General features: G+C 56.4%; 2 protein-coding genes and 1 long non-coding RNA gene across 9 annotated transcripts in view; 2 read left to right on the top strand and 1 right to left on the bottom strand.

Annotated features, from left to right (window-relative positions):
• Positions 1-3,764, top strand: part of PACSIN2 (protein kinase C and casein kinase substrate in neurons 2) — a 135,874-nt gene extending 132,110 nt beyond the window's left edge. For all 6 annotated transcript variants that reach the window (XM_023257563.2, XM_045062472.1, XM_019835678.3 and 3 more), the window contains one exon: positions 2,030-3,764. In XM_023257563.2, the coding sequence (XP_023113331.1) occupies positions 2,030-2,142 (113 nt within the window). In that variant the 3' untranslated portion in view covers positions 2,143-3,764. The remainder of the gene's footprint in view (positions 1-2,029) is intronic.
• Positions 505-8,996, bottom strand: LOC123386760. The gene is made up of 3 exons (XR_006601172.1): positions 8,544-8,996; positions 7,349-7,612; positions 505-3,899 (listed from the first exon to the last, which is right to left on the bottom strand). It is a non-coding gene; the product is annotated as an uncharacterized LOC123386760 (long non-coding RNA).
• Positions 8,997-15,154: 6,158 nt separating this feature from the next.
• The window catches only part of ARFGAP3 (ADP ribosylation factor GTPase activating protein 3), a 55,174-nt gene continuing 53,834 nt past the window's right edge, over positions 15,155-16,494 (top strand). Inside the window, exon 1 of one of the 2 annotated variants that reach the window (XM_023257561.2) lies at positions 15,155-15,337. In XM_023257561.2, coding sequence (XP_023113329.2) covers positions 15,269-15,337 — 69 coding nt within the window. In that variant the 5' untranslated portion in view covers positions 15,155-15,268. The remainder of the gene's footprint in view (positions 15,338-16,494) is intronic. The other variant, XM_023257562.2, reaches the window with a different exon arrangement.

Below are 16,494 nucleotides of genomic sequence, written 5' to 3'. Positions count from 1 at the left end.
GTGCTCGGCAGGCCGGCGGCTGGCCCCACACCCTCGAGCCCGGGGTTGGTCATCAGGTGCCCCTGGCCGCTTGTAGAGAGTCCTGAAGCACCGTAACGCGTCTCTGCCCAGTTTCTGAGATCTAGTGGTCATTAGCCCCTTACTTCATCTGTTCGTTGATTTTTTTTTTCCTTTTAAGTTTGTTTGTTTTGAGAGAGAGCGAGAGAGAAAGAGTGAGGTAGAGAGAGAGAGAGAGAGAGAGAGAGAGAGAGAGAGAGAGAATATCCCAAGCAGGCTCCTTGCTGTCAGTGCAGAGCCCATCGTGGGCCTCGAATTTACAAATAGTGAGATCATGACCTGAGCCAAAATCAAAGTCAGACGCTTAACTGACTGAGCCACCCAGGCACCCCCTCGATTTAATCATTCTTAATTCCTCATTCTTTCTGAGTCCCACCTATTGGATTTGCCAACAGCTTTTAGATACAAACATCCTCTTCTGCTCCGAGTGAATTGATAAAAGCACACTGACTGAAACCCATGCTTTTAATCACCGATTCATGTTTCACAGACCGAAAGCTGCCCTCTTCACCGTGTCTGTTTTCTGTGTTAGTTGTAACGTGACGTCTGCCCCCGGCTGCCACCGCTTCCTTCTGTCTGTAGCTTGTGCTGGCGCTCGCGGCTCCTTGGGGTCTCAGGTGCCCACAGAGCCTCTCCCTGGCGCCCTTGCCACCCCGTGCGAGTGTCACGGAGCTGGTCTCGCCGTGCACCCGCGAGCCTGGCGGCACACAAGGCGGAATGAGGGAAAAGCCAGTTGTAGAAGCGTCGGCCCTGCCAGGAGCCCACAGTGGGGGGCGGGAAGGACAGGAGAAGGTGGAGTTTACCGCTCGCGACGCTCACCTCCGCCCCGTGTTCGCTGCTGATGTTGCCGAGTCAGAGTTGCGCAGGGGCCGGTGCTAACAGAGCGGCCCCGGTGCCCATCTTGGGCGCAGCGGCTGCAGGAAAAACCACCCCCACATGGGAGTGACGGCAGCTGCTCAGTGCATATCGGCCACCACCCGGCCCTTCCCAGATCTGACGCTTAATCCTCCCGGCACCCGGTCTGCAGATGAGGAAACTGGGCCCAGGCGCAGGGTGCTTTGCCAGGTCTCCTAGCCGGGCCGACCAGCTCCCACAGGCTCCACGCTCCCGGGAAGGTCCGGGCTGCGGGTTCCCCCGGCGTCTCCGCAAGGTGGTTCCTCACCCGTCCCCTGGCTCTGGCCCCCTCTGGCCGCCAGGCCTGGACCTTCCCCCACCACGGCCCCGACCCCACCTTTGGTCTTCGTCCCCCTGGTCTGACTCCTGGAAGGACCGGGCCTCCCTCTGTCCCCTCTCATGAGTGTGTCTCCTCCACTGCCCGGGGCCTGGCTTGAATTCGTGGTTCCTCCGTGTCCAAACAGACCAGACGTGCATCAGCCACACTAACACACGCGGCAAATGGCTTCCATTTCACAGTGTTTGGAGGGGGGTTGAGGACAAATGCCCCGAGCTGGGCGCTGGGGACCGAGTGATGGGTCCCTGCCCTTCTCACAGCCTGCTCTGGACACAGATGAAACGAAGGCATGAGGCAGGGCAGTAAGTGCTGGAGGGGATACCAGACCGAGTGGGCCAGGGCCCGGGAGGGAGGACAGCAGGAGAGGGTGGAGGAGGGGTGGTGTGGACCCTCGGAAGGGATTCCTCTGACCTGGCCTGGGACGGTCAGGAAGCACGGGCCTGTGGCATTTAATTCTGCAGTGTCTGTGGGAGCTGCTTGTTTTAGGGTCACTGAGAGATGGCAGCCATGACACCTCTCAGAGGCCCCTGTGGCTGAAAGGACGGCTTCAGATGCAGCCTAGTAGAGAAATAACCAGGCCGCAGGCCCCGCTTTGTCCCCCAGAGAATGCCTGCCCCTTCCCCCCAGGTCCGAGACCCTCCGTGGGCCCAGGGTGGGGGCTGAGCCACGAGGGCGACTCTAACCGGGCGGTCAGCCTGTCACCCACCCGCTCACCAGGACCGCTCCCTTCTTGTCTTGAAGGGGACGAGCTGACCAAGATCGAGGACGAGGATGAGCAGGGCTGGTGCAAGGGACGCTTGGACAACGGACAGGTCGGCCTGTACCCCGCGAATTACGTCGAGGCAATCCAGTGACGGGCCAGCCGGCTGGCCGGCGGAGGGTGGAGGCAGCGGGCCCGGGCAGCGACACCCCCGGCACCAGCCGGCCGTGTGAGCGTCCGCCCCTTTTCCTGCAAAAGCTGACGGTTCCGTTGCTCTTGGCTTCATGGTGTCTCTCGAAGGCGGACGAGCCGGTCATTTCACCCGGGACTCGGCACCCTTCCCGCACGCGGTGCCGACGGAGAGGTCTGAGCGCAGGAAGCCACAGGAGGACGGAAAGCGCCCCGGCCCCCGGCCCGCCCGCTGTGCGTGCTGTGCTGGCTTTTCACGGATCTGTGTAGCCTCGCCCTCGTCTTTCCTCCTTTCCTCCTCCGAGTCGGCAGTGGCTTCCGCTGATCCTCGCTCCGCCGATGACTTTCTCCGACGAGTCTCCTCACCCGCAACTCTAGTGGACGCTTCACTCGAGTGAGGACTTTGAGGTCCTTCGTTTAAAGGCTGTGTACAGTGATGCTTTTTTTACATGCCTGTTCTTCCACTCATTTATGCTTAAACGATGGCACAGATTGATATACACCAGTCCTGCGGGGGGGGTCTGTTCCCGTGCTGCCCGGTAGGTCCTGCCGCGGCTCATCGAGAGGGGCGGGCGGCCTGGGAGGCAAGAGAGAGCGGTGGGAAGGCAGGAGCGCATCGGGCTGGACACGGCCGTGAATGCTGTCCGCGTCGGGGCGTCCTCCATGAGTTTCGGGGATAACCTTACGTCGTACTCCCCTCGTCGCCATATTTAAAAGCTCTTTTCATCCTATTTGTGTTTAAGATTCTACTCTTGCCGGTTAACGATTTTGTCAGTGATTTGGAAGGTTAAAAAGTAAGACTAACTTTTCAAACACACGCATCTGTAGCCGGAGATGCTTTACATCAGACTGTCCTCTCTCGGTGTATATCTGTATATATTATTTGATATTCAGAGAATCTAAAGAGTTCGCCTACTGTTTTAATGAGACGTAACGGCTTTTGACAGTGGGTTTAACTGAACCGCTTGAAGACTGTGACATTCGGGCACAGGCCTGGCCGGTGGGCCAGGCCTCCTCTGGGCTCGGGACGCGGCCCTGGGCCTCTGCAGTGGAGACAGCTGTGGGGAAGCGTGTCCTCGCCGGCCAGCTGTGGGTCCACCTTCTGACTAGCCTTAGTCCTTTCCGTAGCAGAACACTGTACAGACTCCCGTGTCTTTGCGGCAGCCGCAGGGTCCACAGTCCTCCTTTATTCCTCGTGAGTGCACGAAAGCTGGGTCTCACCCCAGAGCACGGGGGTCTCTTCTGAGCAGCCGTGGTCATCGGGAGCAGACGTGCTGGGGCAGGAGCCACACTGTAATGACAGGGCAGGGGAGGGAGGGAAGGAGGGAAAACCTTTATTTTGTGTAACTCAGACATTGTTGGAATGGCCGCCGCCATCACAAGCTATGCATTTTCTCAACGTTTCCAGTGAGCTTGAGGTCTTGCTTGGAAAGTGGGTGTGTGTCTGTTTTGTCATGAAAACTTACCAGCAGAAATCCTCATTCCTTTGCTACAGATCTACCAAAAATTGTCAAGTCTTTTCAGTTAGGAGTTTCTTTAAATGGATAGTATTTTAGGAAAAAAATCAATAAACAGTTGATCTCGTGAGTGTGACCGTCTCAGAGCCGTGTGTGCCTCACGCTCCCGTCAGCAGTGCGACCGTGTCTCCGTCAGCATTTACCAGCTCTGGAGCTGGGCGAGATCCCAGACACCGGACTGCTGCCCAAAGGGTTATTATGTCCCCTGCAAAAGAAAGAGGTTGGGGATTTGAGGCACCTGAACCCCTCAGGGTTTTCCCCAAAACCCGCCACGCTGTGGCCTGGGCTTCCCCGGTGTAGACAGGCTGGCTGGACCCAGATGAGCGACCATCCATCACCTGGGCTGCTGTGAACACACTTCCTGGGCCCTGTGCTCTGCTCATACGGTGCCTGCAGATAACATGCCCCTCTCCGGACGTCCCGCGAGCGGGATGAGGCTCCCTGTTGCATTTTGCAGCGGACACGGAGGCTCCTAGAGCCATAGTTACCCAAGGAGTCCCGGCCGGCCTGTGGCACTAAAATCCCGGTGGGGCCCTCCACCCTCCCTGGGGTGGCCTGAGTCGAAAGGGCAAGGCGAGAAAGAGCTGCCAGGGCTGCCACAGCCCCATACACCGAACCCTGGTAAGGCTCGTCCAGAAACGCGCCCGTTCTGGGCACTGGGCCCTCGGAGTCGGAGGAGCGAGGCGGGCGCCTGCCGCCGCAGCCCCGCTCTGCCCAGCTCAGGAAGGCGGAGACCAAGCCTCGTCACCCGATGGGTGATGGGGCCCCTGCTCTCCGCTCATGAGGAGTTGGAGCCCACCGGAGCTGCCCCCCGGCTGCCGCAGAGACGCGAGGTAGGACAGGGCGGAAGGGAGGGGTCGGAGCAGGCTCCCGTCCCCGAGGCCCGAGCCGGCCAGTCCTGGGCACGTGGTGAGCTCGCGTCATGACAGCCTCAGGGGAGGCTGGAGTCCCCCTGCTTTGCAGAAGAGGACACGGAAGGTCTGGAAACTCAAGTTCTGCGACTTGCCTGAGGTCCCGTGACAGAACTGCAGGGTTCTCGAGGGCAGGCCCTTCCTCGCAGCCCCCACTGGTGGCTAAAGAGCAGGGGGTGAACAGGAGGAACCCTCAGAAGTCAGGATGAAACCCCCTCTGCTCAGCCAGGCCCTGTTCGTAGCCTGTCCCCTCAGAGCTCCTGCAAGAGATCCTGAAGGGCCCTCCCTGCCCACCTGCCCCCTCCCGTCCTGGCCCTCAGGGAATCCCAACCCACCCCTCGCTTGCCCAGGCCAAAGTGGTGCCCGCCTTCCTGTTGGAGGGTTAGAGGCAGGCGTGCAAGGCCCCGGGGACCCAGCAGGTGGTAGCTGTTACTGTGGTGATGAGTGACACCCCCCCCTCCCCTCAGTCCCCAGCCAGAACCTTCTGGCATCCTTGACTGCCCCTCCCACACCTTCTGTGCTGGGCCACCGAGTCCTCTTCGTCCCTCTGTCCTTCCCCCTCCATAGCAACCGCCGGGGTCCCAGCTGCCTCATCTCCGGGATCACTACTGCACGCACACCACCTTCACGGGGCCCTGGGACCCTCTGCTGCCTGCCCGGTCCCTTCCCCTCAGCAGAGGGTGGGAAAGGGTATTTCAGCTCCCGTCCAAGCCCCAGGGAATGCCCCGAGGGCCAGCAAGCCCTGGCTGAGTGACCCAGGCAGAGATCCGCTCTGCAGCAGCCTGAGCTAAAACACTAGGTTTTCCGAGTTCCGAGCGGGCCCGTGTCCTGGGCTTCGCGGCAGGACCCTTTACCACCCTTTACGTGCCTGGTCTGGTGTTTGCTGGGTGACCTGTGGGCTTGGGCTGTGACTGGGGGCAGACTTGGAGGCGGCTGCCTACAACCCGTCAGCATACTGATGGGGGAGGTTGGGGAGGATCCCTGTGGGCCACGGGACCACCCCCCCTACCTGTTCACGGGGAAACGGGCCACGTCAGGGGCAGGAGTGAAATTCCCGCGGTCGCAGAGGGAATGGTTTGGGGGCACTGAGCGGTGCCTGACCCTGAGTAGCCCCTCCTGGCGGGGAGTCAGCTGGCCCTCTGCCTGGGTGATATTCACTCACCGAGCATTTCTTGAGCACCTACTGTATGCAAGGCTAAACGGTGCCAGGACAGAAGCGAGGAAGGACACAAGTTTGCCTCGAGGGGACTCCAGAAGCTCAGGGAGGGACCGAGTCATTCTGACACCCGGGAGGAGGGGGTGCCTAGCGGACTCTGGAGGCCACCCTATAAGTCTCAGGAAATTCGGACAAACAGGGCCCCAACCCAGCTCCAAGGCTCTCGGGGGCACAGTACTTGGGGTCCTTGAGCTGTTGCCCCCACTTCCGGTGGGAAGCATCCCTTGCCTGGCAAGATGTCGGGATGGACTGCAGACTGACCGGCGAGGACCCCCACCCCTGTGCGGCCTGAAGCCCGAGCAAGTGCCTGAACCTCAGAGCCTCGCTCTCCATAAAATGGGAATGATCTTGGGGGGTGTCCGGAAGCAGGAGACCTTGCTGGACCGGTGCCTTGCCCGCTGCGTCCCTTCCCCAGACACCTGCAGGAGGTGTGTGCCCCTCTCTGGACTCTGTTTTCCCTTAGAAGGCCAGGCATCGACTTCCGGGCTGGACCTCTGTGGTCTCTGGTGGGAGTGAGCAGCAGGGCCCAGGCCACAGCGCCCAGCACACAGATGTGGGCCACTGGTGGAGGGATCTGGGGCTGGGATAGAGGCGCTCCGCTGCCCCAGGGAGGACAGACCCAGGCCAGACGGTATCTGGCAGGCTTGCTGTTGAGGCACAAGGTCATCCTGCACCAGGTGGGGCCACTGCCAAGCACAGAGTTCGAGGAGCCAGGCTGAGCCCGCACGGGCAGGGGACAGGCAGTTTCTCAGCCCACTGTTTCCATCCAGCCTTGGGCTTAACATTTATCAGCTACACGTCGGGTCCAGTCCTGAGCACCTTTGTCGGCAAAGGGTCATACAAACCTCCTCGTTATGTCTGAGCGCCATTTTGCAGACGAGGAAACAAACCAGAGAGGTTGACTGACTTGCATGAGGCCACACAGCAGGTTAGGGGCAGAGCTGGGGTTTCAACTCCAGTGCCTAACTCCAAAAAGCAGGTGCTATCGAACCCCCGGAGGACTCGTTACAACCCAGCTTCCTGGACCACGCCCCAGAGTTTCTGAGTCACGAGGTTGGGGGTGGGGTCCAGAGTTTGCCTATCTAGCAAGTCCCACGGTGCTGATCCAGGACCACACTTTGAGAACCGCTGGTCCAACCAGCAAGTCAGAGCCGCCAAAAGTACCAGCGATTCCATGTATTCCTTGATTTGTTCATATGACCAGCGGATGCGTCTAACCCAGCTCCGGGGCATGGAAGCTGAGCTCTGGGGACCCAGAGACTGATAGACCACGGTCTGGCCCAAGGAGGTGGGGAAAATATGTCCAAAGAGAGCCCAGGGAGCAAGGGACACAGACCACTGTGACATCCCATCCCTGGCTATTCCCATGATTCCCACGCAAGGGGCGGGGAAGGTTAAGGGGCAGCCACCCGGCAGAGGGAGAGCTCTCCCACCGGGGTCAGATGGGCACCTCGTGTCAACCAATGAGCTTCAGGTCCTCAGGTAAGCCCCTCCCCCTCATCTGGAAAATGGGGAACCGGTTCCTACCTTCTCTTTTTCATGATCATGCGCGGGGCTAGAGTGCGAACGTGCTTGACAAACACACGAATCTGGGGAGCACTGTTGCGGAGGCAGTCTAGCCCCGAATGTCATCCCGACTCAAGCCGATAATTGCCAAGGTAAGCAGATCTCAGATGGAGAGTCCAATTCCTCCCGACCAGTCGCTGGGCATGTGTCCTTCCTCCAGACCCCATGTGTTCATCCATGTATGAAACTGTATGCAAGGAGGCTGGGTTTTTTCTGCACCAAAATCTGAGAAAAGATTTTTGTTTCCCTGAAACTTAACAACAGTCTCACAAAGGCATAAAAATGAAGCTAGTGGTTAAAAGCGTGGACTATGAGGGGCGCCTGGGTGGCTCAGTCAGTTGAGCGTCCGACTTCGGCTCAGGTCATGATCTCACGATCCCTGAGTTCGAGCCCCGTGTCGGGCTCTGTGCAGACGGCTCGGAGCCTGGAGCCTGCTTGGGATTCTGTGTCTCCTTCTCTCTCTGCCCCTTCCTTGCTCTCTCTCTGTCTCTCAGAAAATAATAAATAAACATTACAAAGTAAAAAAAAAAAAAAATCATGGACTATGAGGTAACAGTCCTTGTACTCAGACTTGGTCCAACTCTGTGACCTTAATGAGCTACGTGAGCTTGATTGAAATACTTCGTCTCTCTAAGCCTTGGTTTGCTCATTGATAAAATGGGAACAATAGTGGTTCACATTTGTATTTCCCTCTGTGCCAGACCCTGTTCTAACCTCTTCAGCGTCTGTTAACTTCCTGAATTCTTACAGCAGCCCCATGAACTACGTGCATGAGATCATTCCTAGTTTTACAGGTAAGGAGCTGGAGGCACAGAGAGGTTGGGGAACTTGCCCAACGGGCCACAGCAGCCACCCCGCCAGGCGGGCGTTCAGACGCGGGGGGTGCAGTACAAGCGATGCCCGCTAGGCTGTGCTGTTGGACTGTGAGGGCGAGGAGGTGCCCGCCCCCGGCGGCTCTCAGCAAAGGACACGTCCGGGACCCAGTTCCCCAGCAGATCGCTGCCTGACCGAAAGGCCCTCCCCTGTGCTCTGGAGCACCCCACCTCACTGTCACTGCGGGCACGAACGAAGAGCAAGCCGCTTGGTGTGGGGACTGAGCCTTCCTATCTCCAGCCCCAGAGCTTGTCTCTAGCGCTCTGGCGCTCGCGGAGCTAACCTGAAAAGATGAGATGACATCCATTCTGGACCATCCAGTGAAATTCAGATTCTAGTGTTTTCGACCTCTTCGAATCCTTTGTGGAAAGGACTGGGAAATGAAGGGAGGGAGGAACGTGATTAGGGAGCGTGGGGCAAGCTCCCTGATCACAAAGTACAGGCTAACAGCGCCCCTATCCCCACCCCCGGGTAGAATATTCCTCGGAGACTCCCGGCCCCCCAAGAACAAAGCCAAGGGGTTTGTTGCCCTGGTGCTGCGGGGAAACTCAGGCAAATGAAAAACTAAATTCCCTTGCTGCCTACAGCCCATCGACAAGTCCTTGAAACCAAGAGTGACCTCCCTCCAGGAGCTCAGCTGCCCCGATGATGACACTCTGCTGGGGGCAAAAGAGGACCTTAGCCTAACATTATCCCCACCGAGGATCCTGTAAATGTACTTCCTTCTCTCAACTGCCCCAGCATATATGCTGGCAATCCTACTCCAAGTTTACGGCCCCCTCTCCCTTCTGCAGGGTTTTTACTAAACGGTAATAAATGACGTCCCCCTGGCCACAGCCAGCCCCTCAAGGTCCTGGAAACCTTGCTTCCAAAATACATTAGAAATCTACTCTATCCCTGCCCCCTGCCAACCTGGCGGGGGTGGGGGGGGGGGTGTGTGTAATGAGTTACCGTCACGACCCCAGCGCAGCTCTTCCTGCCCACGGGTCCTGTCCCCGGGCTTTAATAAAATCATCTTTTTGCACCAAAGACGTCTTCAAGAATTGTATCTTGGCCGTCGGCTCCAGACCCCTCCACCGCCACCCCAAAACTTCATCGGAACAGATGAACGAAGAACTACGTAAATAACATTGACCGCTTTGAGGAAAGGATAAGTAGCACCGTGAGGTCAGGTCCAGTGTGGCAGAGATGGCCGGGCGCAGAAACCTGAAGGGCGGGCTGGCCGGGAGGTACAAAGACAAATAGCCCGGAGCCCAACGGCATTCAATCGCCAACGCAAAACTGACCGCAAGCAAACTGGGTTCAGCTAACGCGCCACTTCCGGGTCAGGACAGCCAGGCTGCTCCTGCCCCTTTATAATATTTGCAAATAACAAGGTTAATGTTTCTCGCTTCGTTGTAAAAAGGAACGAAGGTTCAGCTGGACCCTGGGAAACCGGGCAAAAAGTATTCAGAAAGACAAAGTCATCCGTGGTCCGGCTGTCCATGCGCCGCACTGCTCATATTCCCGTGTATTTTTATCTAGTCTTTCTTCTACACGCGCACGTGTGTAGCGCACGTATCGTGTCGTCGTTGCCAGCAGTGCGCACGCGTCTTACAAAATTGGGATCATACCGCAAATGTAGTTTGCCACCCTGCTTCATTCTCTTAACGTTCCACGAGCCTTTTCTCAGGACCCTAAATATGCTTCCGCTCAAAATAGAACATTTAATGGCTGCGTGGTATCCCATGGGTCCTGAGTCCCATATTCCTGAGCTTTTGTTTCATTTCCTGTTTCTTTTTTCACGTTTTAGATATAATTTACATACGGTAAGATGCGCCCCATTTCACGTACAGTCAATTCTGACAGATGCATATAGTCCTGTAACCACCACCACAATGGAGAAATGGAAGTGTCTCATCACCGCCCAAATTTCTCCTGGCTGCTCTGTAGTCAACCTTTCCTTATGGCCTCACCCCTTGGAACTCCCTCATCTGTTCTCCCTTTGTACACTTTCGCCTTTTCCAGAATGTCCTAGAAGCTCTTCCTGTCCAGGGGCCTGGTCCTCGTGCTTTAGTAAAACCACCTTTTTGGACCAAAGACGTCTCAAGAATTCCTTGTAGGCCGACAGCTCCGAACCCCAACGTTTCCACATCGATATGTAGCCTTTGGCCTTTGTCTTATCTTCTTTTGCTTCACATAGAGATCCATCCATGGGGTTCCAACTATCAGTGGCTTGTCCCTTCTTACTGTGGATGGTTCTCCAATGAGTGAATTCACTATGTTTTGCTAATCCATTTGTGTCGTTCCCAGTTTTGTTTTTGTTTTTAAAGAGAGAAAGAGAGCATGAACAGGGGAGAGCGGGAGAGAGAGAGAATTTTTTTTTAATGTCTATTTATTTTTGGGAGAGAGAGAGAGGGGAGGGGAGGGGCAGACAGAGAGAGAGAGAGAGAGAGAGAGAGAGAGAGAGAGACAGAATCCGAAGCAGGCTCCAGGCTCTGAGCTGTCAGCACAGAGCCTAATGTGGGGCTCAAACCCACGGACTGCGAGATCATGACCTGAGCTGAAGTGGGTTGCCTAACCGACTGAGCCACCCAGGCGCCCCTTGAGAGAGAGAATCTTAAGCACACTCTAAGCTCAGCATGGAGCCCAATGCGGGATTTGATCCCACAACCCTGGGATCATGACCTGAGCTGAAATCAAGAGTAGGACGCTCAACCGACTGAGCCACCTGGGCGCCCCCCCCAATTTTTGTTTTTGTTTCCAGTTTTTGATGATTGTAAATAAATCTGTTATAAACATTCAGGTACAGGTTTTGTATAAACATAGTTTTCATTTCGCTTTCCAATTATTTTTGCTAATGGTGCAAATATTATAGCAATGAGGATATCCCAAATTGTTAATCCCATTACAGGAACTAAGGGCATCAGTTTAAATTTCTTTTTAAAAATCAATCAGCAGGGTGCCTGGGTGTCTCAGTCCATTAAGCATCCTACTTCGGCTCAGGTCGTGATCTCGCCGTCTGTGAGTTCGAGTCCCACGCCCGGGCTCTGTGCTGACAGCTCGGAGCCCAGAGCCTGCTTCGGATTCTGTGTCTCCCTCTCCCTCTGCCCCTCCCCCACTCGCACTCTGTCTCTCTCTCTCAAAAATAAACATTAAAAAAAATACAAATAAAAAGTAAAAATCAGTAACATCAAGGCAATAACAAACATCGTTATTTACATATTTTACCTTTTAAAGCGGGGCGTTTGTGAATTGACAAGTGTGCACTATCTGAGCATCACAGGCGTTCGTGGGAATCAGACAATGCTGCTCGTGATTTCCTGAGTTCATTTTCAGATGTATCTGACCGGCACAGAAATGGCGTAAGAGATAGCATTCCTATGTTTTTTTCCTCTTCGGCGCTAACCAAAGTTCACTGGTGTCCTCCAGGGGCAAGGGACAAGGTCTGTGCCTGTTCTCACTTTGTGATTCATCGGATGACTGCCTAGGCAAGTCTACTTTTTCCGTTGAGGGGCACTTGGCTTGCAGCAAGCTCCTATCTAACTGAATGAACTGCATAAACTATTATTTCACTTGGCCACAGCCACACCAGAATGTCTTCGCAAGAGGTAAATAGCAAGGACGGTCCCCGGCAGGCCACGTGGACCTGCCTGTCGGCTGGTTCCTTCTGTTTTCTGTTATTCTTCAATCTGGAGCAGTGAATTTTTGCCTGCCCTCTTGGGAGCGAGAAGCTCTCCTACCCTCTTTTGGATTTGGTATTACTGGGCTTTGGTTCTATCCCTCTCCTGGCAGCGGTGGGTCTTTGCCTGAACCCTGAGGGAGAGTGCTTGTCTGCCACTTTTGTTTTCCAGAAGGGAGGCGGGTGGGGTTTTGCGCCCATCTCCGGACAGTTGGAAACCTGACTCACCCAGGGGTGTCTCTCAAGTCTCTTTGCCTCCATCTTTCTTATGAAGAAAGGTTTCTGATGGAGGTTTGTGGACAAGAGCTTGTGAGTGAATGCAAACCGCTCGCATCTGAGGCCTCTGGCTGTTTCAGACTGACATGCCAGCCCACACTTGGCCTTTAAGAATTCGTTACAATTGTAACCGAGTTCCCCTTGCCCACTTGCATGGCGGCCACCTTTCTCCTACGCTTTGCCAAAGGTGAAGGAGTTCTTGTGTTCCTTTGCCCTTTGGGGAGGCTCGTTTCTCTTTGGAATTCAGTTTACTTGGTGGCTTTGCAACCTCAGCCATCTGACTGGCTTGAGAAAAGGTATGCTTTTGTTGACTATCCAGTCTTTTCTCATGATCGTATTGGGAGTGGCGCTCTTTTTAGCTTCCTACCTTCGAAGTCTGTTCCGCACATCTTTCGCGAATGCACACAATGTGCCAGGCACGTTCTAGGTGCGGGGGACAGAGGCAGAGACAAAACAGATCTGATCTCAATAAACTTATATGCAGTCGAAGAGAGGCGATCTGTAGTATTACAGACCGTAGTGTTAGGTGCTAGTAAGTTCTATGAAGGACACTTAAGCAGATGAGGACTAAGAGAATGATGCGTGTACAAATGGTGGTTCTCCTCCCTTTATACCCCTGCCTACCAGCGTAGACACCGCACTTCACTGAATGGCTTTTTCTTCTCCTCGGGGATCTCTATGCCGTAGAGCAGATAATACTCCGAGTCTGATATGTAACTTGGTAAGATTTCAGTTCCAAAGAGTAAACAGTCCCATCAGAAAAGATAGGACAGTTCCTCATAAACGTGCCGGGTGTTGTGCGTAGGGCCAAACAGGTATTGAGACAGGGAAACTGAAGGGACCTCGTTAAAACGAAAACCTGCACCCCTGTCTTGCGCATGCCTTCATGTACATCCTCTTTGTAAAGGTCAAGGAGTTAATGATTTCTTGAGAGCCTTCCAGCATGATAGAAACATCCAAGGAGTGACCAAGCAGGATCGTCAGGTACATTTTCCAAGACCACAGATTCCAGATACCTCGATGCCAAGACCCCGGGCTCCAGGGCTTCTGGAGGACGCCTGAGCCCCTGTCCTTGTTTTGACCAGTCCTGAGATGCCTAAGTCATGTACACCAGACCACGACCCTCCATTAAAACCCCAGACCCTCCCGGTGCCCAGGTGGCTCGGTCAGTTAAGCGGTTAAGTGTCTGACCCTTGATTTGGGCTCAGGTCATGATCTCATGGTTGGTGGGATTGAGGCTGTTGGGCTCTGTGTTGACAGCATGGCTCCTGCTTGGGATTCTCTCTCTCTCTCTCTCTCAAAAAAAAAAACAAAGAAACAAACAAAAAAAAAACAACAACACATTAAAACAACAATAACCCAGACCCCAAGCAAAGGAGAGACTCTCTTCTTTCCTTTCCGAGTCTCCCAGACGTTCCGTCTGCTATGTTGTATCACTTACGCTATGTAATAACCTTTGCTCTCACTTCCTCTCCCACTAGCTTGGGTTTCTGTCCTGTGCAAAGCCAAGGGCCCTCTTGGCTGGTCCTGCAGGACTCCCTCCAGGTCCTCGGAAGGGCCAGCCTGCATCAATACCAAGGGACCCAGAGTACAGGAATATCTACTTGGACTCAATAGAAGGAAGAGCTTTCAGTCACAGCTATCTGCAAAAGTTACTCACTGTTCTGGACGGTCACGTTTTCCTTCCTTGAGGAAAAGTTCCCACCCTGGGTTTATCTGAGTCCACATCCCAGCAAGCTGCCAACTTCCCCTGAGGGCATCTAACCACACAGGTTGAGTGAGCACTCCTGGCTTCTAAAAGCAGAAAGGAACTGCCAGAGCCTTTTCCAGGGATCCCGGGGGGGGGGGGGGAAGCTGCTTCCGGGGGTGCCCTGATGCTTCATCTCCAGCCCCATTGTACCGATGAGCAAGCCAGGAGTCAAGGCGACCTGACCAAGGCCACAGAAGAGGAAGTAGCGGGCTGAATCAGGCTTGGAGCTAAGGTTGCCCCGTTTTCCTTGCACGTGCATGCACCACCCAGGTGCACCCCAGCCCCAGGTGTCAATTTCCCGGCGGCTCGACACCCAGACGGTGAAAGAGGCACCTTTCTCCACGAGTTTATTTATATTTTTAAAAATTTACTAATTTATTGAGAGAGTGGGGGAGGGGGGGTGGAAAGCATCCCAAGCAGGCTCCTCGCCATCAGTGCAGAGCCGGATCCCGGGCTCGATCCCATGAACCGTGACATCGTGACCTGAGCCGAACCCAGATGCTTAACTGACCGAGCCACCCAGGCGCCCCTCCTCGAGTTCAAACCCTCTGTAACGTCAGCCAAAGGGTGGGCTGCAGCCCGGGGCGCTGGGGAAAGTCGAGCTGCTTTTCTGGTCTATTCACCAGTTGGGGCTGAGCCTCAAGAGAACGGCCCTTTCTCGCTGAGCCGATACCCAAACAGATCCTCTAAGAAAACCAATTTTCGGGCGATGAAAGCTTCCCCACCCCAGGGGTCGGCTTCACCTTAATGAAAAAAAAGATTTTTTTTTTTTTAAAGGAAGGAAGGTGACAAGCGACAATCGGCGTCGGGAGGTGGCGGGTCGGCCCTTTGCCCTCACGTCTCCTCCTCTGCCACCTGGAGGGACTGGTTCTGCGCCCTCACGAGGACGAGGTGAGAAGACCTCGGCCAAGCACGCAGTCGGCCGTCGGTCGACGTGGCGATCCACCAGCCCGAGTGGCGGCGAGTCCCAAGCGCCAGCGCGCGGGAACCAAACCCATCCGCCCCCAGCTTTGCCTCGCTCGGCCCCGAGCAGACGGCGACCGGAAGAAGGCGCCCGAGACTCCTGCGCACGCGCGGGCAGCGCCGGGGCGGGGCCCGAGCGGGCGGAGCCAGCGGCGCTGCCGAGCGAGGCCGCGAGAAGAGAGCGGCGCGTGAGCTCCGGTTGTGGGCGGGACAGGGGGCGGGGGCCTGGGGGCGGGGCCTGGCCGTCACGCTCAGCCCCGCCCCCCTCGGCCGCCGTCTGTCTCCCGGAGGCGGCAACCGCTCCTGCTTGGTCCTTCCCGGTTGGCCGGGCCGGCGGCGCCTCGCTTCTGTGGTGACCATGGGGGACCCCAGCAAGCAAGACATCCTGACCATCTTCAAGCGCCTCCGCTCGGTGCCCACCAATAAGGTAACGGCTGCCGGGCGTGTTGAGGCTTGCTGGCCATCGGCGCCGAACCCCGCGGGCGGCCCCTGCTGCGGCAGTGGCCGCGGCCGCGGGAGGAGGGGCCGGCCCGGCCTGTGACACGTCGCACTTGCGGCGGCGCCTGGGCCTCGCTGGAGTCCGGGCCGCGCGCCGCCCCCAGCCTCAGCAAGGGAGGGGGGGAGGGGGCGCACACCGGGGCCCCGGGCGGGGCGGGCACTTGGGGGTCCCGGGGGCCGGGGGGTGGGGGGCACAGACCTTGTGGTTCCTGACACCGAGCGGGGGAGCACACACGGGGGGCAGGGTGGCGGAGTGGACCCCGTGAGTTCTGGAGAGAGCTGCGGGCGAGCTCGGGGCCCCGAGAGAGGGCTGGGGGGCATACACAGGGGCTCCTGTGAGCGGGGCGGACACCGCAGGCCACCTGTGACCCAGCTGGGACGCATGCACCGGCTCGGAAACTCCAGCTGGCAGCGCTGGGCGCGTGGGGAAGCTCGTGCGACCCCACTCCCCACCCCGCACCCCCCACCCCCAGCCCCGCACACTGGAGCTGACCTCTGAAGTTCCTGGGGTGCCTGTTGGAGCCTGCTTGGTTGCCCGTGGTTTTTGATGGCAGCCTCAGTTTCCCTGTCTGCTAAAGCGGCCAAGTGGTGTGTGTTCAGTGGCCTCTTTTCTCTTGCTAAGAAGGCCCACCATACACCCCCTTCTCTTTCTTCCCTTTGGGTCTCTCCAAAATCTTTGGAGAGTTTGGAGGTTGGGGTTTTCCTTTTTTTTTTTTTTTTTTGGTCTCAGAGGTGGTTTTCTCCTCTGACTTTTACAACTTTTTGCAACCGGCTGGAGATGTTGTGATGACACATCGCGCTCACGTGACACCCTCCCCTGAGGATCACAGGTCAGCGTGGAACCTGGAGAGTGCAAAGGGCTGTCAGGGCGTCAGCGTGGACTCTCCCCTCCCCTCCCATGGCAGCATTTTGTCGGGCTCCCCACTGTCACCTCCAAAGTGAACAGCTGTTAACGATCATGGTCGTGAGCTGGGGCGTCCCAGCATGGAAAGATCCCGAGTTTCGCAAAATTAAGATGTCTTTGTCCTAAGCCTTGGAAGGGAGCCTGTATTTTTACAGACTAAGAGGATGAGAAAGGAAACGGCT

The sequence above is a fragment of the Felis catus genome, chromosome B4, assembly GCF_018350175.1.
Source record: "Felis catus isolate Fca126 chromosome B4, F.catus_Fca126_mat1.0, whole genome shotgun sequence".
Classification (NCBI taxonomy): Eukaryota; Metazoa; Chordata; class Mammalia; order Carnivora; family Felidae; genus Felis; species Felis catus.
This window is presented reverse-complemented; position numbering and strand designations above follow the sequence as displayed.